Below are 21,939 nucleotides of genomic sequence, written 5' to 3'. Positions count from 1 at the left end.
TGTGTGTGTGTGTAACTAATGTATAGCTATCAGTTAATAAATGCTTTTTTAGGTGTTAACTATTATGTTTTGGATGAAACTATGTAGTAGCCCAGCACATCTGAACCCCCTCATCATCAAATAAATATCTCCTCTTAATCATTTAGTGAGACCAAGAAGTTAGCATGTCAATAACAATAAACAAGAGAAGGAATACAGGATAAGATGGAGAAAGGTGGGAAGACATTACAATTCATTATGCAATGAGACTTGGCACCTAATTTTTTAGAACAAAAGTAACAATACTAATAACTTACAAACTGTGACTGAAACATTTTTTTTCAAATATTGAAATCAGTATATTTTACCAGCGAAACAAATTGTGTTGATTATTAAATTGGCAAAATCAACCCACCAAATAACTGGAAACAAATACTAACCTGAGCAGCTCCCAAAGGGGGAACACGTAAACGTTTCATAGCTTTTTGTCTGTCACCATCTTCAAGTTCATTGGTCACTACAGCCTAGAAAGACACATTATTAAATGTTGACAAAAGTTACACTAAACTTGAGTATTGTATAAATAATTCTGAATCATTTATACAAAGGAAAAAACTGTATTAAAATTGTTAATACTCAATATATACCGATAACAAAAGATGAATACAAGTCATGTGTACACATTTTTTTGGCACCCCTGGCATATATGGTATTCTGATAACCTCTTGGTAAATGAGTATTGATAAAGCAAAAGAAAAAAAATCATGAGTTAAGAATGTATATATTCAATGCTAGCAACTAATAAAGGAGAACAGAAATGAGGAATTATTTCATTAAAAATTAGACATGCAAATTATTGGAAAATATGTAGTATGTAAGTGAGATTACTGTACCTCAGTTTCAGAGATGAGCTGGTTGATTTTCTTGCATGTATAAAATGGGGCCACTTCTACATGAGCCACTCGCCAATCTGCTCCACGAGATGTTTCCAGGATCTTGTCATGCTTTTTAAGGATTTTTCGAAACCCTGTAAAATTCAGATTCTATGGAAAGAAATGAGAAACACTACTATAATTTCTATACCATCAAAGGTGAAAAATAATAAGCAGTATGAGTAGACAGAACTAACTGAAGTTTTGAGTACTGAGTGAAATGGCAATGATTTCATAAAACAATTTACTAAAAGGATAAGATTCTTCTTTCTTATTTATTCATTTCAAGGTAGTAAGCAATCAGTAATAGAAAGAAACCCTAACCAAGAATCCTATTATTTCTATTTCAAAAAAAATTAACAGAAGTCCTAAACTCAAAACATTTTTATTTCCATTTTCCTATGTATAATTATTCTCAAAATAGCTAATTTACATTATTTTGATTCTTTGATCCAAAGAGTATTTTCAGAAAATATTTTGGATTTATCATGCACGAACACATTTATAAGTTCTCTGCTTTTTGAAGGAGTGGTATAGCTATGTATTTCCCCCCTACTACTATGCAAACATGTATGAACCAACATAGAAAATGAAAGATCATCTATTTCTAACTTTCATTTTGCTTCCATCCATTCTCAGTTTGGGGACGGGAGTGCAAAGAAGAGTCAGTAGAAAAGAAGTAATGATCACACAGGATTTTGCTGATAATGGATAGGAGCTAGCACTTTTTCTCCATTTCTACAATATCAAAATCCTACTTTTCTACATTTTCAAATTCTGTTGTTGTTTGATCAACATGCAAAAAAAAGCAAGAGGGGCGGGCCGGGTGGCTCAGTTGGTTGCAGTGTGAACTCTAAGCAACAGGGTTGCCGGTTCAATTCCCTCCATGGGATGGTGGGCTGCACCCCCTGCAACTAAAGATTGAAAACGGCGACTGGACTAGGAGCTGAGCTGCGCCCTCCACAATTAGACTGAAGGAAAATGACTTGGAGCTGACAGACCCTGGAGAAACACACTGTCCCTCAATACTCCCCAATAAAATTTATTTTAAGAAAAAGCAATAAACTGTGGATTTGCAAGGTTCTTTAAACCAAAGATCTCCCAAATTTGCTGATCACATATCCCCATTAGTAAAAAAATTGAGCATTCACTCCAAATTAGGCTTTCATTGCTTGCTGGTTTATTTACTTTTCCCCCCCCCATACATTAATGAATCATTTTAAACTCTCTTTGGGGTACATATACCATGATTGAGAGACTGCTTTCAAACAATTTTCCCTTCTCCTTATTCTCAAAGTAAATGTATTCATACAGAACAGACAGCTTCAAAGAACAGAGGATAGATCAAAACTTTTATAATTAATAATTATTTTTGTTTTCCCAAGGAGCTTTTTATAATGACCCAAAACAAAAGCTTCTGGGAAAGTTAATGAAATAAAATTTAACAAGGGTATTTGCCTGTAACACACAAGCATAATTAATAAAATATGAAATGTTAATGTTTTATAGCATTAGAAGAAAGAAGAAATATATTTTTGTTTTTTAAAAATAAATTATAAAGCCTATCGATAAATTTCAAAGGAAAGGAATTTTCCTTTATATATATATATATATTTTTTTTTTCCTGAAATTAACATTTTTATTCAATCAAGTTATAAAAATGTTCACTGTAGAAAAGTCAACAAGGGTTTTAACAAAAACAAAATATACCTTTTATACAATATATGTATATATTAGTGGCAAACTACTTCTGAGATTTTTTATGTTCCTTTAGTTTATTTTAAAGAAAGCATAAACAATGCATGTTAGCATGGAATGTCAACTAATCCATCTTTCATTCTGTGATTGGGCCTTCTAGTACAAGTATTTTATGATTCTCATTAATGAATGCTAAGAACAAACCCAGTTTGATTAAAAAGTAGTGAAACAGTGGCTGGTAGAATGTGTCTCACTACTTCTTAGTCACGCAATATCTTTGAGAACAAATGAGCACCATATAAATAGTAATTGGGTGTGTATAAACTCAGTTTTGAAGGTATAACAGCAGCCAACTAAAGCGATTAACATTTGACTGTAACTTTTTTAAAATTTGGTGATATACAATATTGTAATCAAATCAGAAAAATACTTCAAAAATACTTTCAATTGCTTATCAATTTTTTAAAATCTTAGTAAAAATTCTGTATACAACCTACAAACTGCATGCAAAAGTATATGTATGTATGTACTTTTAGCTTTGACTGAATGTCTCAACTGAGATGAAGCCAAACTTCTCATTAAAATACATATGTAGAATATACAACTGAATTACCAACTGAAAATGTCTAATAAAAGTTTCATCTTAGCTAATCAGAAATACTGACTATTGAAACTTCTGAGGCCAAAGAGCTATAATTCAGCTTCATATAATTTAGGTTTACAAATTAGCCAAATAAACAAGATTCGAAATTACTAACTGCCCACGAAAGAAATAAATTTTTCTCTTGATATTTCCTTCTAATAGCAAAAAAGGAAACTTTACATTGAACTTTGACTTTTTAAACAGTTAAAATTATTAAAGAAATCTCACTAGTCTTCAAAAATACTAAATGGTATATAAATACCATGTTCTTACAGTTGAATTCTTCAGCTAGAATTGTTTTTAAAAATTTCCTTTGGATTGCTTCATTTAGCACTTCAAGTCTCCATCCTGCAACTCTGATAACTGGCTCAGATTTGTTAGGATCATATCAATCACATCTTTCAGAACTTGCTACTGTGTACGATAACATCAATGGGAGAAACTGCACCAAATTTCAAAAGCAACATAAGGAAAAAATTCAAGAATATGTAATATTAAAAAGATAGAAGTACAAAGAATAATGACATGCTAAGGACTTCCCTTTTTGGAATGGCTCATCAATACAGCTCAAATTATTTAGTATAATTTCTCAATTATTTAAAGGAGCCATTCTCCAGGGTAAGAATCTAAATACCTGATAGTTCTGCAGCAGGATAAGACTGAGGTAGAACTCGCTGAAGGCCAGTTTAAGGTCTTTAATATTCCTATGTTGGACACGTTCCTCATGCGACAGGTGGAAGACTGGCTTTCGGCGCTGCCGCAGCGTCGTAACACCCGTGCTTTCTTTCTGAGCATCCAGTGAGGACTGCAGCTCATTCTGAAGAGTAGCAAACCTGCGCTGAGCCTCTGCGAGCTTTTCTATAAGAAATAAAACAGAATTGCCAAATCATCAAGATAAAAATGGTGGTGAAAGTTCTCAGTGACTCGTCTAAATTTTTACTAATTATTCTAATTTGTTTCCCTAAAATTTCTAAGAAAAAAACCATTAACATGTAACAGTTAGAACTGGATATGAAAAAAATGTTTCAGTATAGCAGGCTCCTTTCATTCTATCCCACACTTCCCTCCCTGCAAAACCTCAAGTGTACCCTTTCTTTTTACAGATGAAGATACTGTATTTAAAAAGCCACTAAGAGTAAAAATGCAAAATGGTACAGCACACTGTAATTTGCAACAGTTTGGCAGTTCTCAAAAAGTTAAACATAGTTACCTTAAGATCCAGCAATTCCACTCCTAGGTATAAACCCAAAAGAACTGAAAACATGTTCACATAAACTTGCATTCATAATACTCAAAAAGTGGAAACAACCCATATGTCCATTAACTGAACGGATAGGCGAAATACGGCATATATGTACAATGGAATATTATTAAGGCATAAAAAGAATGAAGTACTGATTCATGCTATAACATGGATGAATCTTGAAGACATCATGGTGAGTCAAAGAAGCCAGACACAAAATACCACATATTGTATGATACCATTTATAAAAATGTCCAGAGCAGGTAAATCTATAGAGACAGAAAGGAGACCAGTGGTTGCCAGGGTCTGTGAGGAAGGAAGAACAGAACAGGACAGACATTTGTCCTCTCTGGAACAAATGTATTGTTCACATAGATGTGCCTTCCCTGCTCATAATGAATGCTCCTGCTAGCACCACTGTTAAGTAGAACATCTTACCCATTTTCGTGATATTCCACACAGCTTTATTTCTGATCAAGGAACTCATTTCACAGCAAAGGCAGTAAAGCAATGGGAATATCCATGAAGTACAATGGTCTTACCACATACCCAGAAATAGCTGGCCTAATAGAAAAGCTTAGTGAAATGAGTTGGGAGACAAAACTCTGCAAGGATGGGCTCCTGTCTTATAGGATGCAGTATTGAGACCATTATATGGTGCTGTCCCAACCATGGCCAAAACACTGTCTAGGAATCAAGGGGTGGAAGTGTAAGTGGTTCCTCTCACTCACATAATTTTTATACTCCACTCACATAATTTTTGCTTCCCAATCTGCAACTTGAGCTCAGCCTATTGGTTAGTTCTGAAGGGGAAATGCTTCTTTCAGAGGAATACAGCAATGGTTCCACTGAATTGGAAGACAAGACTGCACCTGGCCATTCTGGGCTCATTATACCACTGAACCAGTAGGCAAAGAATGTGTTTACAGGTTAAAGTGATTGATGGTGATTGCCAAGGGGACAGTGAGTTCTTGATACACAATAGGAGCAAGGAGGATTGTGTCTGCAACCCAGGAGCTCTCTGGAACGCATCCTAGTACTTCCATAACCAATAATAAAAGTTAATAAAAAACTACAGCAATCATAAAAAAGACAGAACTATTGAGGGTTCAGATCCTTCAAGAATTAAAGTTTGGGTCATCCCAACCAGTAAAAAAAACCCTAGCCAGCTGGAATTCTAGCTGAGGGCAAAGGAAATATGGAATGGGTAGTGGAAAAAGCAAATCACAAGTATCAACTATGGCCTTTTGATCTTCTTGCTGTCTTTTACATATCTTATATTTTCCTATCTATCTCTTTGTATAATATTCTGGGTATCTACTTCAACTCTATCTTTTAGTTTATAAATTCTCTCTTAAGCTCTACCTAATTTAGTTTAATTAAGATATTCATTTCAGTGATTATATTTTCATTTTTAAAAGTTCTAATTGGCTATTTTTAAAAGGCAATTTTGATCATTTCTTATTCTTTCCTCATGGTTTTGATACTCTTTTATGTCTCTATCCTAATTAAGCATATATTTTGTTTTCTAATAATTTTGCGTATTTTATGCAGCACTTTAGTGTTTTGTAATGAGAGGTTTTCAGGATTTCTTTCTAGTCTTCCATGTTGTAAGAAAAAGCACTATTCACCTATTTTCAGATCTCACACTGAAGTCAAAGGGAAAATGAATCTCAGGGTTACTTTTATACAAGTTAAACATTTCTATTGCAAATGTGTTTGTCTTGTTATTGTTATGATCAAACACAGTAGGGACCGGACCCTCTTGGTGCTTTCTTGGTTCACAGGGCAACTAGTATCTCAGTAATTTTTTCATGATGCTCCTAGGCCAAAAGATATACTTACCACTTCTGTTTATTAAGTAGTTAGGTTCAAAGAACTTAAGTATTCATGCTTTAACCACTTACTAGCCAATTGAAAAAATATATTATACACAATTAAAGACACATATATCATAAAAGACGTGAGGACTTATTAAGTATATAAATTACTCTGCTGATAAAAAAAACTCAGGTAATTAGTAAAAGCCCATATCCAGAATATCGTAAGTAATATGATCAATTTTTATTGTTAAAGGAGTAATATATGAAATTGCTATTTGTTTAGCTTCCTTAGCCTGAGTTGTCAAAATAAATTTTGTAATTATTTACATCTTTCATCACATGATATTTAAAATGTAAGAAGTCCAAAAAATGGAAAGAAAGGATCTGCTACTTCCTACGTGCCAGCAATAAGTCAAGAAACCAATGCCTCTCCATCTGGCAAACCCCTTACTCATTTTACACGGCTAATCTCAAGTACGACTTTCTATGTAAAGTCTTTCTTGCCCAACAAGTCTGTTACAATATGAAGCTCCCTCCTTAGGGCCTCAAGGCACCACATACATGTATGGATAGCACCCTGTGTAGAATTCTTCGTTTATATGTTTGCTTCATTGACTGAGTTCTCTGAGGGCAATGGTTCTATAATCTTCATTTTTTAATGAACAACTTATTTTTTAATAGATTTTTTTCAGGTATACTTTACATACCATAGAATTCACCCACGGTAATAATGCAGTTTTCTGACTTTTAGTGTATTTGTAGAGTTTTGCAAACATCACCACGATCCAAGTTTGGAACATTTCCATCACCCCCTGCAGCTCTTGTCCTGGCTGCTGGCTGTCATTCCTCACTCCTATCCCCACCCGCAGGTAACCACTGATCTGCTTTGTCTCCACAGATAGGCCTTTTCTGGACACTTTATATAAAGGAACCATACAATCTGTAGTCTTTTGCGTCTGGCTTTAACTTAGCATAATGATTTTGAGGTTCAGAACACGGATCAGTAGTTTGTTCCTTTCATTGCTGAACTGTATTTCATTGTGTGGATACACCATATTTTCTTTAAATTACTCATCAGTTGATGGACATTTGGATTGTTTAGAGTTTTTTTACTATAAATTTTGCTATTAACATTCATGTACAAGCTTTTGTGTGGACTACCATCTTCACCATTGTATCATAAAAGCTTGCATACAGCAGGCTCAATCCATGTTTGCTGAGTGAATGAGTAAGTGAATGAATGAATGAATGAATGAATGAATATGTAGGGAAAAGTTCTCCGTAGTAATCCAAGTTCCTATACAGAAATATAGGAGAAATGAAAATTTCAGGGGTATTTTGCTACTTTCTTTAAACAACTGATTCTCTTTCTTAAGGACGAGACAATCTAGAAGAGCATATGGGAGAGACAGAGTCCCTGGGTGGGAGTAGGGAAATATAAAGGACATGTTTATATTTGAAAGAAATCATATCCAATATAGTAATATTCAATATTACTATAGTTATGGAGTGAGAATTTTATACTTATCAAAAGGGGCATAGGTTTAAAAAGGATGAAAAATACCGCTTTTGACAAGTGCCCAAATCTATTTTGCAATGACATCCCAATTTTCAGACCTCCGAAAAACTCAAACATATGGGACAGCACAAAACCTGGAAAAAGGTATATGTGTATGTAAGAACATACTTTGGTCTATGAATGAAAAATCTACAAATACGCTTATAAGAAATTATTATGGTGATGGAAAGAGACTGACTCTAGGTGATGAACACACAATGTGATATATAGATGATGTATTACAGAATTGTACAACTGAAATCTATGTAACTTTGCTAACAGTGGTCACCCCAATAAACTTTAATTGAAAAATAAATAAAATAAAAATGACCATTTCAAAGCAATTTTATGAATGTTGATGAAAACACCCTATTTGGCAATAAATTCCAATTTCTACTCATGCCAGGAAATCAAGTGACTGTGAATGAGAATTGATTATTTTAATATATAATTAATGGTATAAGATCTCATATAAAAAATATTTGATAGACATTTCCAATAACCATTCAAGAACTTTCAAAGCACCTATGTGCCCCTCAAAGGGCTAAAATAAGGGTTAACAAGGTATTTAGTTTTCACCAGGTTTATGTATTTTGTTTTACTTTTAGAAAAAGTTATTTCAGAACTACAAGCTATCTTCAGAATAGCAAAGCTGTTATATATCGTTATGCAACTGAAGAATAAGTCTTGATAAAGTTAGTGTCCTAGAATACTTTTATTGTTTACTTCTCCTGCAATATTACCAACATTTATGGACCTCAATGTGAATTCAAAATACAAAGTAACTTTATAAGAATGTTGACCCATCACAGATGATTCAGGATCGTTAGTCTTGTTATATTGCATGCAATTTTTGTTCTGCTTTTATCTGGTATTCTTATTACTGAAATTGTTATACCTCAACCACTGGTCTAAAATTTCCATGTGTGAATAAAACATCCTATTCCTCCAATTTTCTCTCTAATCACCAACTTACTCCTTATTCTCTACAACTCCAGCCTCCGCAGACTATTTGTTACCCTCCTCACCCCTAAATATGTCACGTACTTTAATGTCACTATGCATCTGGATACTTTTTCCCTTGCCCTGGGACACTACTCTCCAACTCCCCTACTATTGTCCCCAAACACACTCCTCCAATGGCATTTGGCAAATGTCCATACATTTGCAAAGGTACTTCTTCTGGAGGCTTTTCTTCAATCCCTTTCTTTTCCTCCAAGAAAAGTCAATGCTTCATGTCTGTTCCACAGTACTTTGCAAAACTCTAAAATGCCAGGTATCATGTGATACACATAAAGTAGACATAACTGGCAAATAAACTCTGATATTTTCTATTCAACTACATTCAAATCATATTTTTAAAAATTCCTGTGGTAACCCCAGGTACTTTACTTTCCTGACCCATTTATTGGGCCTCAGCCTATAGTTTAAAAGCATTAACTTAGATGATAGTCTGCTTTTTTTGTGAAGATGCCATCCTAGAATTGTGTTACCCTATGACCATGGGCATTCCCGAACCTTTCAGTCTTAGAAAGAAACACAAGAAAAGGGAGGAGGGCAGGAGGAGGAAAGAAGAGAAAGAAAATGAAGTTGGTTTCACATGGCTTGTTTTTAATAGAAACTTATCAATCACTTTTTTTTAACAAAATGAAGAAAGAAAAATTTATTGTGGATAATATGTAAAAATTTTTAATTTTCATCAGAAGTGTTAACAAGAAAGCAAGCCAGACTGATTGCTTTAATTCACCTCCCCCACCCCCACCCCCCCATCTTCTAATAGTTCTTAAGTAACTGATTCTGTTGCAATGAGCTCAAAATTCAAGAGAGTCATGATATAGGAAGAAATGCTGTGCCCATGGGAATTTTAAACCACATTATACACCAATGGTCACCCTACTTAAATATGTATCTAATCTATATTTTAACACACATATAAGCAAAGAGCAAAACCAGCCACTAAGTCAGTTTAAATATGTGGGTACTAGATACATAAAATCACTTGTAAAATGAACATTTAGTATTTCAGTGAAAGAGATTCTTATGTTTCATTACACATACTCAGTGGTAATAATAATATAAAGTGTCTCAATAAGAATAAAGAAAAACAAACATATAGCATAATAGGATTATAAGGATAACTGTATAATAGGAATAGTTCCGAGTAATTATTATCCAATTGGTCTTTGATTTATATGAAGCCTGAAAATATTTAACTAAGAAATAAATCTGTTTCTATTTTGCCATGATTTTCCTACTTATCAATAACACTACTGCAATCTCCTTTCTTCCCTCCTTCACTCCCTCCTTTTTGGTATGAAAGGAAAAGCACACAACATTGCTGTGAGTTCCTAACATAAAAACTGAAGCCAAAAAAATTAGGATAGGCTCAAAAAAACTGAAACTGTTTAGAAACAAAGGAAAAAGCTCTTAGCTATTTAAAACATACCAATCAATATAAAGGGCTTGCCTGTTTTAATTGTGGAATATTAAAAGCAACAGATATATTCTGGTTTGTTTTTTTTTAATGTAGGCCCATAAAAACACTGCTGAGAAGCTAAATATTTTTTGTTTGTTTGTTTCTTTTTGCAGAATATATTCCAATTTATTGAAGATCAATTAAGTTGAGCTTTGAAGCTAAGTATTTTGAATGGAGAAAGAAAGCAAACTGGTTCAAGAAAGAAAAAAGATGTTATAACGTGAAGTGTTTTCTATCACCAATGGAAAAGGACATACCTGGTCACCACAAAAAAGGTTTCTAACATTACAGCCTTCAGGATTGACACCATTTTTAGTGTTGGAAGAGACCTGGGAGACTCTTAGATCAGTGATTAGTAATGTTATCACCAAAAAGGTTTATTTCTTTAAAAAATTACTCTCTCCTCCCATGGCTTTCAAATATTAAAAAGATTTTATCTACAAATCTAAATAAATCCTCATATCTTATCAACTAAAAATATGTTATAAAAAATAAAGAACAAGAAAACAACTTACATCAGATTTTCTGAAATATTGAAAGTAGCTTCTGACTCCTCACATATGCAACCCTAGCGGGCTGGGAATCAATTTGCTCATTTTACAAGCAAGTATATATAGAAGTATAGGAAGTATAGGAAGGTTAAATGGTAAACTTCTTCTAAAGAAAGTAATAAGGTTCAAAAATCCAAAATGTAATTGGTAGGTAACAGAACTGCTATGAAAATAAATAGCCACATTTTGGTAGTATTCTTTCTATGTTTTGTTTCTTTGGCTTTTATAACATTTGTTTCGGGTATTAAAAGGTTTCAGTCAAGACTATAACTCACTTAGAAAATGACCATTTTTAGCTGCCCACTACATATTTTTGTGAGATGTAAGAGGGTGGAGGTAGGTGTATAAGCTGAACTTACTCCTGTATTAGTTACAGTTTTTCATGTGCCCTAGTGTCTGAGCATTGCAGTCTACAAGACAATCTGCCAATGAACAGGTGGCTAAATAAGGAGAAAAATGATACTGTCTAGGACAAGGGCCAAATTCTATTTCTGTCAATCATGTCTTCATATTACCCATCACTTCCTGACCTGGCAAAAAGTCAGTCTGAAGACTATCAATTTGTACCTACTCTGTGATGACATCAAGAGACATGCCCTAATGTCCCTGCCAACACACACAGAAAAAGGAAGTCATTAAATCAGTTAGCCCCCAAGTTTTTAATAGTAGAAAGACTGGAATTATTATTTTATCTATTTATTTATTTATTTTTACAGTGAAGAAATTTTATCTTTATAAGAGAGTGAGGAAGCCACTAAGATTCTTCCAGGTGTTCTCTTCAGTGATGCTTCTTATCTTCCTTCTTGGACTCCAGGTGATATTCAGCCCCACAGCTATCACAAGTGCACAAATCCCCATGTAATGCACCGACAAAGGAAACACTGTTTGCAAAGCCACCCATGTATCTCCAAGCTTCAATGCGGCCCCATGGATCCCTGAGCCCTCGTGCAGCCAACTTCTGGACAGTTTCTAATGGTGTCCCTTCTATCTCCCACTGTTTATAATCTGGAAGTTCCACCTTACTCTGACTATGTTCATGTCCATGTCCATGGGCCATGTCTGACAGCAAACTGACCTCTCAGGACATTCAATCTAGAATTATTGTTGAAAAGTAACCAAGTCTAAGATATCATTTTTCAAACCAAGGCTTGTAATCCAGTACAGGTTCATGAAAGCAATTTAGTGGATCATAAATTAACATTTTAAAATTCAAATAGAAATAATTAAATATAGAAAATAGAATATACAAATAATAGAATACCGTATGACAAGTAGTAAGGATAAGGATTGTTTCATGATAAAAGTTAATTATTTAAATATATTGCATATACACACATATATAGGTGCATACAAACATAACACACATATCTATGTGTAACTCAAATATAAAGGTATGTACCTATTGTTAACAATAGATATTTTTCTTTGTAAACCAAGAAACATTATTTATTCTTTGTGATCTCAATTATCCATTTAGAATTGGGCTCAGAGATCCTTCCTCAAAAAATCATAGTAAAAGAAAACGCGAATAAACTTGACCTCATCTGTTTTTCATTTACAGCCTTAGATCACATCCAATAGCCTTTTCTCAGTCTAAATACTCTTTCTCTTTTAGTCTCCTCTTCCTCCCTCTACATTACACGGCTGGCTGTACTGCTGGTTCCTCTCTATCCTTCTACCTCCTTATTATGGAGATTATCTTTGTCCTTGAATATTGCCATTCCTTCCGTACATTTTCCCCTTGCTGAAAATCTTTCCATTTGCATGTTTTAAACAATATTTCTATTTCATCTCTGCCTTCTAAGCACTTGTGATGTAGCGAGGAGGACATGTACTATGCCACTTCCTTTAATGGCTCTGCCTTTGCATAAACTGTTCCCTCTGCCTAGGAAGAAGTCCAACTATCAATGCAAGATGAGGAGGAGGACACAGAGTTAAGATATTTGCTTCCTTTTTTGTTTATTTTTTTCTTTGAAGGGAATGACTTGCTAAGGAGACTAAACCAGTAAAAAGGGAAGTTAATGATGCATTTACGCAACAATTCTTGGAGGAGATAATTACTGGAGCAAGGTCTCAAGGAACTGAAATTCAGTCAGTAGTTGTAGAGATTTTTCCATGGACTTAAGAGGGTTACCTTTTCTACAAAGACTGGAGGAAAATGACTAAGGGTAAGAAAGTCTATAGGCATTTGGGGAAATAATGGCCTAGATCTGCATAAGTATTATACACCAACAGGAGGTGAAGGCCTTTATTTTTATTTGCAAAGTAGGACATTAAGGAGCATGATGGGGAAGATAGGTCACAGAATTCAAGAAAATGATACAGGGTTTAGATGAACAATTTGGAGTATGGAAAAGGGCATTGATTAGGACCCACATGAAGCTTTGAGGACACAGTTAAGAATGTAACAATGAATTTACAGTGGTTCCGATTTGTTCTGCTATATGACTTTTTTTCAGCTGTCCTAAGCAGCCCAGGGGTAGGCATGAAGGAGGCAAACGGCTAGATGCGTCCACAGTTGGAGTTTGCTAGGCAGAAGCATTACAGGGCAATGAGGGCAAAGGGATTAAAAGCACAAGGGACAGAGTAGATAAAATAACTGATAGAGACGTAATTCTGGGAGGGGTCTGACAACTGGAATACAACGAGGGAGTCAAGGAACCTGAGTTGAGCTCTGAGAGGGAAAAACAGATGTTAAAAAGGTAGGAGAGTAAATATATACAGAATTATTTTTTAAAGAGTAAGACATAAAGAAACACAAGCCCTAATGTTTTCTTCTCAACTCCAATTACATCTTGTAGATGCCACTCTGCAGACCATGCTCGAGAGTAGTGTTCTGCAAGGCAATGGACAGGCATAAAACTGATGTTTACTAAAAAGCTGGAACTGTAATTCAGCTCTGAGAGAAATGATAAAATCAAGTTTCTGACTCTTTCAAGCACTGGACTGGGCTATAGTGAAGTTCTAGCGAGGTACTGCTTCCCAGTGAGGTCCTGAAATCCTTGCAACTGCAAGAGAACTTAGGCAATGACCACCTAAGGCTAATTACTAAACACTGAGGTACCTGACACATGCCCACCTCAGCCAAAGGAAATGCCCACATCAGTGCAGCACAGCAAGGAAAACACGCCCCAATGTTTAAATGATGATCAGAAGTTTAAACAATGACTTGGTAGAGTTTCTCCTCCCTTAGCAGCAGAAATTGTCTCTTATGTGTTGTACCAAAAAAAAAAAAAAAAAAAAACACTCACCTGAATAAAATGTGTTGATTTTGGCAAGTTCCTTTTCACAGGTTTGGAAAAATTTTTCTTCAAACTTGGCAAAATACCTCTTTACCGTGTCCTCATCGGTAACTGAAAGCAAGGAAAAGAGTATTTAAGTTTAATGTCTGAAGGCCAATTAGGAAAACTAAGGAAATAAAATTTAAAGTTACTCCTTTCTTAGTTTTCAAAATAACAACATACGTATTTCTTTGGAAAAAATGAACTGTGAACCAAATTCAAAAAAGACTAATCAAAGGTCTCTTCACAGGAACACAATTATTTGTTTTAACTGAATGAGACTCTAAAGCTCTACTGTAATGAATATATAGTGGTGAAGAAAATAAGTCTTCTAAGACTTCAGAAAAGAAACACACTACTGTATACAGAGGTGTCAAGGACGAGTCAAGGTGTTGGCAGTTGAAATGAACAGGACTCTGCAAGAGAGTAGAGTAAATACTTCAAGGGAAAAAAGATGCAAGAGAAAATGAAGACATGAATATGTAATATGTTTCTGGTAAAAAATGAGTTGATTGTTCTATCTATATTAAATTGCTATCTACTTATTTTTACTTTAGCTGCACCAGACCCAGAAAAAGAGATTTAGATGGATGGTTATAAATTAGGCATTCCAAACCTCCAGTTGCAGGGTAAGAACATAAATGAGTTGAGCTAGTGGGTGACTACCCAAGTGTGGTGATAAATGACAACCACCACCGTCAGGATAAGGAGTGGTATAGATTCTGGCAAACTAGAGAGCACCTGTCCATCTAGTTAGTTGCTACCATGTGATGATATGTGGCCCAGGTTGTCAGATCTTCCAATTTTTCAGGAGAAGTCATAAACCTAGATATTTTATAAAAATACCGAGTGGGCTAATCAATATATGTGTCTGCAGGCTGGATCCACTTCGTGAGTTCTGTCATACTGCACACAGCTTTACTGAATTCCTTAAATACAGATACATATGTATCTTCAGGAACCCCCAAGCCTAAAAGGATACATTTCTTGCCCAAGTGAGGTATGACTAGACTCCAGATGCTAATCATTATATAGAACCATCCTATTTCTGAATCTCTGGGGCACTTTAAACTTGAAATATCCAAAAAAAGTATCTGTTCTTTTATGTCCCCCAGGTGCCCCAAATCTTAGTGCAACCCCAGAAATTCTTAAATAATTCACCTGTCCAGGAATAAGAGAAATAGTATTTCCCTTAGTAATACACAAAACAAATATACCTATACACACTAATTCCCAGTACCACCGATATTTCAAAGAAAAACAAAATCTTAATATGAAGTTTTAAAAAGCATGTTGAATCTAGTCATTTCATACGAATACAAATGTAAAACAAAATTAGTACACAAAACCTTTACACACACACACACACACACACACACACACACACACACACACAATCTATTTCTTATGCTTTAGATAATGCAGTATTCTATTGATTTTGCAGTAAAGAAGGGATGCCACTTTAACTTCCTCATGTAAGCTAAGCAATTTAGGTACAATAAAGACTACAGCTACCCAACCAACCAAGGCCACTGAGAATTATTTTTTCTAAACATAAAGAAGGTCAAACCTTTTTTTTAAGCTAACCTTGAGTGAAAGATGCTCCATGGCAACAGATGCTACTCTTATGATCACATCTAGCTAGCTATAGCTGATTTAAAATAAGAGAAATATCTTATTCTACTTAATTACTTTCTCCCCCCCCCCCCATTTTTATTTTATTCTCTATAATATTGTTAGGAAAGAAAACACAAAAGCAAAAAACGGGCTTGGTCACATTTAATTTGTTTCCCTATAAACAGACAACTTTCATTAACCTAATCTGATGGAAATAAAGTTTTTCAGCAAAGTGATTTAAACATAGTTTCTGTTTTAAAAATAATTTTAACATACGTATATTAATGTTTATATAGAAATTGCATATTCAGCAACATCTATCTAAATATTACTAAGAATCTAGAAACGAAAAAAATCTAAGCCTCTGAGAAACTAAAACATACGTAATAAATTTTATGTATTAAAGTATGAACATTCTATCCATGAATCAATCTCATGAATTCTTCATTTCCTTAATTTAGAGACTGTTTATCTAAAATATTATCAGTCTATTATTTAGTTTCCTAATATATATATAACTTAATAGCCACCAATCAGACGAGGGCAGAGTAAGGTTACAGCAACACTAGGAAGTAATAGCAAACAGAGTAAAGAGAAAAAAAAAACCACTATAGATAAAAATAGCAAGAATAACTATGCAAAATAAATTAAATGAAGGAAAATGTTCTGTCCTTTTAGATTTCCATAGACACAGTAACCAACTGTGATTAGAAGCACACTATTTATTGGTAAATGAATTAGCAAAACACAACAAAAAGAACAGAAGAGAGTGCCCAGAAATAAATCTGTATACACATAGATTCAGATAAAGGGGGCTTCAAACGAGTAGAAGAATCAGCTATATAACAAATAGGGTTGGGTCAGTTGACCATCTATTTAAATAAACTCCAAATGGAGTTAAAGAAATAATATTATAAAATATTAGAAAAAACAATAACTCTACATGGGGAAAAGTCTCCTTAAACACTACATAAACAGGCGATAACGAGAATAACTGACATTCTCACAAAATGAAGTATCTCCATTCCACAAGATACCATAAGCAAAGTTAAAAGACAAGAAGAGACATGGAAAAACATACCTGCAACATTTAAAATAAAGGATTCATTTGCAAAATATATTTTTAAAAATTCTTCCAAAACAATATTAAAAAAATATTCTATAAGAAAAATGGGTAAATTAGAGCAATTCATAAAAAAACACAAATGGCCAATGAACAAATAAAAAAGATGCTCAACATCCTAGATATCAGATAAATATAACTTTAAAATAATGAAATATAATTTTTCAACCATCACATTGGCAGTGGTGAAGGTAAATGAACACTCTCAGTCCCTGTTGGTGGAAATGTAAATTTGTAAACCCTTTTAGGAAGATAATCAGGCTACCAAAATTTTCATTGTGTTCAATCTCACATGTAGGAAATATATTCTAAAGGAATATCTGTACAAATGGGTGTATGTGCAAGGATGCCATGCGCCATTACTTTTAATAATGATGAAGAAAACAAAGTGATGCCCAACAAAAGGGGAACAGTTTAATAAACTATAATAATATCATATAACACTATGCAGTCATTTAAAAAATAATATACATATATCCTGATACGTCTTAAAATCCCAAAACACACTGTTGAGGGAAAAATTTAAATAACAGAATATATACGGCATGATCTCATTTATGAAAAAATATGTGTATAAATTAATATTCATATGTACATTCATAGAAAGATTGGAAGGGTGCATATCAAACTATTAATTATGGTCATCTTCTCTGCAACAGGAGTAGGTATGAGAGGGATTCTAACATTTTGCTATATCTATACTTATTGTATTGTTTGAACCTATTACAATGAAACATATTCTGAAGGATAAATACATTATATTGTATAAATAAAGGGTATTATTAACTGGAAGAAAAAGAGAAACATGTCACATCCAAATTTTTAAATCATACAAGTACATAGTAAAACCTAACCAGCATAAGTAATTGAAAAGAGTATCGATACCAGAATTTAGAGGTACATAATTTCAGTTAGGAGTTGGCAGAATGCTGATTTACAAAACATCAATTTCTATTACCAGATGCTTCCTACAACCTATCTCCTAATAATGTTGGAAATCACTAACTCTAAATTGGAGGAACAGAGAATTTCAGTGTTCAGAAACCAACTACTCTGTTTCCTCGAAAATAAGACCTAGCTGGACAATCAACTCTAATGCGTGTTTTGGAGCAAAAATTAATATAAGACCCGGTCTTATTTTACTGTAATATAAGACCAGGTCTTATCTAACATAATATAAGACCGGGTCTTATATTAATTTTTGCTCCAAAAGATGCATTAGAGCTGACTGTCCGGCTAGGTCTTATTTTCGGGGAAACACAGTAGTACAATTCCCTTGTTTTACAGGTAAGGAAATATAGGTGTACAGAGCCTAGATAACATGAGGTTCCCCCCTTCCCCTGTAAGAATGTGACTTTTATAAAGACTCACTGTATATTCTTAATATAAAATAAAGAATATCAAAATGACTACTATGCAAATCAAAACCACAATGCCACTTTATACCCAGCAGGATGCCTATAATAAAAAAGACAGACAATAACAAGTGCTAGCAAGGATGGGAGAAATTGGAACACTCACGTACTGCTGATGGGAACGTAAAATGGTACACTCACTTTGGAAAACAGATTGGCAGTTCCTCAAAAACTTAAATATGGAGTTAATATATAATTCAGCAATTCCATTCTAGGTATATACCCAAGAGAAGTGAAAACATACATTTGCACAAAAATTTATACATAAACGCTCATAGCAGCATTATTCATAATAGCCAAAAAGTGGAAACGTTCCAAGAGTCTATCAACAGATGAATGGATAAACAAAAGAGGGCACATCCATATAATAGAATAGTATTTAGCCACAAGAAGGAATGAAGTACTATTACATGCTATAGCATGGATGGACCATGAAAACATAATCCAAGGGAAAGAAGCCAGACCACATGTTGCATAATTCCACTTATAAGAACTGTCCAAACATGCAAATCCATAGAGACAGAAAGTAGATTAGTGGTTGTCAGTGGCTGGGTAGGGGAGAATGGGGAGTAATGAAATGTTCTGGAATTAGATAGTGGTGTTGGTTGTATAAACCTGTGAAAATATAAGAAACCACTAAATTATACACATTTAAAGGGTGAATTTTATGGTATCTGAACCATATTTCAATAAAAAATATTTTTAACTCTAATTTTAAATAACCCTATAACAGAAACACTGTGATAAATTAAAGCATATTCATTTATTTATTCAACAAATAATTATTGTACCTATAAAATGCTCAGCTCTCTGCTAAATACTGGGGATATAATGATGACTGTCCTTTTTGGCAGGGTAAGGGATGGTCAGAAAAGACCTCTCCTTATGAGATGACATTTAATCTGAAACCTGAACCTAAAGGATAAAAACGAACAAGGGCAAAATGATTCTCGAGAGGCAACAGCGTATTAGGAGAGAAACGAGGATATCTGAGGGCCTGAAAGCAGGTCAAAAGGGACAGAAGATAAGGTTAGGAGGTCAGGTTACGGAAGGAGACAAAGTCCTTTACATGCAGGAAGGCCAAATTGAGGAGTCTGAATTTTATTCTAAGCAGTGGAAAGTATTGAAAGTTTTAAGGAGGAGTCTAAAAAGTAGGTGGGAAAGTACAATTAGTTTACTTTTACTAAACGATAACATAAAATAGCATTTCCCAGGACATTAGGTATGTGAATGAAGGAGAATTCCAAGGAATTCAAGTAAGTTTGGGAAATATGAATATCAACAGAGAAAAGCTGATCTCTTTAAGGTAGTAGTTCCCTTGGGGTGGCTGGTTGCCTCAGTTGGTTAGAGCGCAGTGCTCATAACACCAACGTTGCCGGTTCGATGCCCACATGGGCCAGTGAGCTGCGCCATCCAGAACCAGAATGAAAACAAAAACATAAACAAAAACAACGACTTGACTTGGAGCTGATGGGTCCTGGAAAAACACACTGTTTCCCAATATTCCCTAATAAAATGTTTTTTTAAAATGCTGTTAAAAAAACAAACAAACAAAAACTAGTAGTTCTCAAGTGGGGACAATTTTGCCTCCCGGGAATCACTTGGCAATGTCTGGAATGCGCTTGTTTGGTTATCAAAGTGGGAGGATGTTACTGGAGTCTACTGGATAGAAGCCAGGGATACTGCTAAACCACCTTCTCTTTCCAAATGCCTACAGGGCCAAGGGTGAGAAACTCTGCTTCAAGGCCCAAGTAGTTTTACTAAGCTAATATACATTGTTGTTATTCTATGAGAAAGAGACTTAGTATACAATGTTTCCCCAAGTTATTTATAAGGGTACAATCCTTCTTGGTTGGGTGAAGGGGGAATAACGGGGGAGGTGGGGAACAGGGTAGATAGTCTCTATGAAAATTTCCAGGAACATTATTCTGTGCAATACTAGTTTGAGAGGCACTAACTTTAATATCACCACCACCTCTTTGTATTTTTATTATATTCCATACGCAAGTTTCTATGACTTCTTAGCGTCTCAAAAACTACTCATAAATGAGAACTGACAAATAAAAATTAATATGTGACTAGGTTCCATCAAATATAGAAAGAATATTTAGCACTATTGGTTTTATGCTTTTATGAAAAAAAGGTGGGTTTTTTAAAGTGTGATTTACAAAATAGGAATAAATAACTTGAAATTCTATTTTTTTCCCAAATGCTACTCTATCACCAGATGGGTGAATTAAATAAAGCATATGGCAAAGATGATTTCATACACGTTACTCTAAAATCACTTGTGTAGTAGAAATAGAAGTAATTGGGAGTCATTCACTCAGTAAGCATTGAATGAACCTGGAAATGAGGCGGGTGCTAGGAATACAATGATAAACAAAATACACATAAACTTTGCCCTCAGAGATTGCACTCGACCTGAGGAAACAGACTTTAATCAAATAATCACACAAATATACAAACTGTAATATAAGTTTTGAAGAAGTAAAGATAAGAAAACACGCACTGGGACCTAGCTAGTCTGTAAGGACTCAGGGGAAATGGGAGCATCTCTGAATAGGTGTCATTTGACATGAAATCTGAAGTCTAAATAGGCATTGGCTTGGAGCAGCAGAAGTGCTCCACGCAGCAGGAAGAGCATACATAGAGCAAGACACTGCAGAAGATACAGAGAGAAGAAACTGATGTTTGCTAGAGAGGAGGCGGGTAGAGGGAAGGGTGAAAAGGGAGAAGGGGATTAAGAAGTACAAACTTCCAGTTATAAAATAAGCCATGGGGTATAATGTACAGCACAGGGAATAGAGTCAGTAACATCACAGTAACTATGTACAGTGACAGATGGTTACTAGACTTACTTTGATCACTTCGTAAGGTATATACATCTTGAAACACTATGTTGTATACCCGAAACTAACATACTACTGTACGTCAATTACAATTAAAATTAAATTTATATATATGAAAAGAAATGGGCATGGTACATTTGAGAAACTGAAGAGGCCTGTGTGACTAGAATCCAGGGAGCAAGGGGGACAGTGGTGGCAGTTAAGCCTAGACAGGCTAGAAGGGGCCTGATCAGTTAGGGCCTTTTTCCTATGACCAATGAGACATCTTTGAAGGATTTTAAGCAGAGGAACAATTGTGATCAGATATGCTTTGTAAATGAGAGGCTGTGGGCTAGCAAATCAGATGTAGTACAGATATCAAATAAAAGATGACAGCCCAAACTAGGGTGAAGGCACTGGAGATAAAGAAGTGGAGAAATTCAAGAGATAGTCTGGAGGTAAAAGTCAATAGGTTTCAGTGACAGATTTGATACGGTTCGGTTACCAATTACCTGTATTAGCTTGATTAAGTGACTCTTTGACTCCACGTTTTCTCTTTGACAAATGAAGGTACTTCAATAGGAAATCTCTAAGTCCTCGTCTAATTCCAAATTTCATATTCCATAAATAAAGCTGCTAATTTCTGCAAAATATTCTGAATCCAACTAGGCTGAAGTGGTCCTAAATAAGATTTTCTGATCTATCTTAAGGTTTCATCATATGAAGTTTAACTAAATGTGCTTTTAAAATAGTCCTAGTAGAACAACAA

General features: G+C 34.6%; 1 protein-coding gene across 1 annotated transcript in view; it reads right to left on the bottom strand.

Moving 5' to 3' along the window:
- Positions 1 to 21,939, bottom strand: part of XPR1 (xenotropic and polytropic retrovirus receptor 1) — a 131,656-nt gene that overhangs the window by 40,975 nt on the left and 68,742 nt on the right. The window contains exons 3-6 of the mRNA XM_019733509.3: positions 14,155 to 14,256; positions 3,887 to 4,110; positions 873 to 1,022; positions 420 to 503 (exon numbers count right to left, since the gene is read on the bottom strand). Of these exons, the coding sequence (XP_019589068.1) occupies positions 420 to 503; positions 873 to 1,022; positions 3,887 to 4,110; positions 14,155 to 14,256 (560 nt within the window). The remainder of the gene's footprint in view (positions 1 to 419; positions 504 to 872; positions 1,023 to 3,886; positions 4,111 to 14,154; positions 14,257 to 21,939) is intronic.

The sequence above is a fragment of the Rhinolophus sinicus genome, chromosome 11, assembly GCF_057876585.1.
Source record: "Rhinolophus sinicus isolate RSI-liver-muscle chromosome 11, RSI-T2T, whole genome shotgun sequence".
Classification (NCBI taxonomy): domain Eukaryota; kingdom Metazoa; phylum Chordata; class Mammalia; order Chiroptera; family Rhinolophidae; genus Rhinolophus; species Rhinolophus sinicus.
The sequence above is the reverse complement of the archived record's forward strand: the minus strand, read 5'-3'. Positions and strand labels throughout refer to the sequence as shown.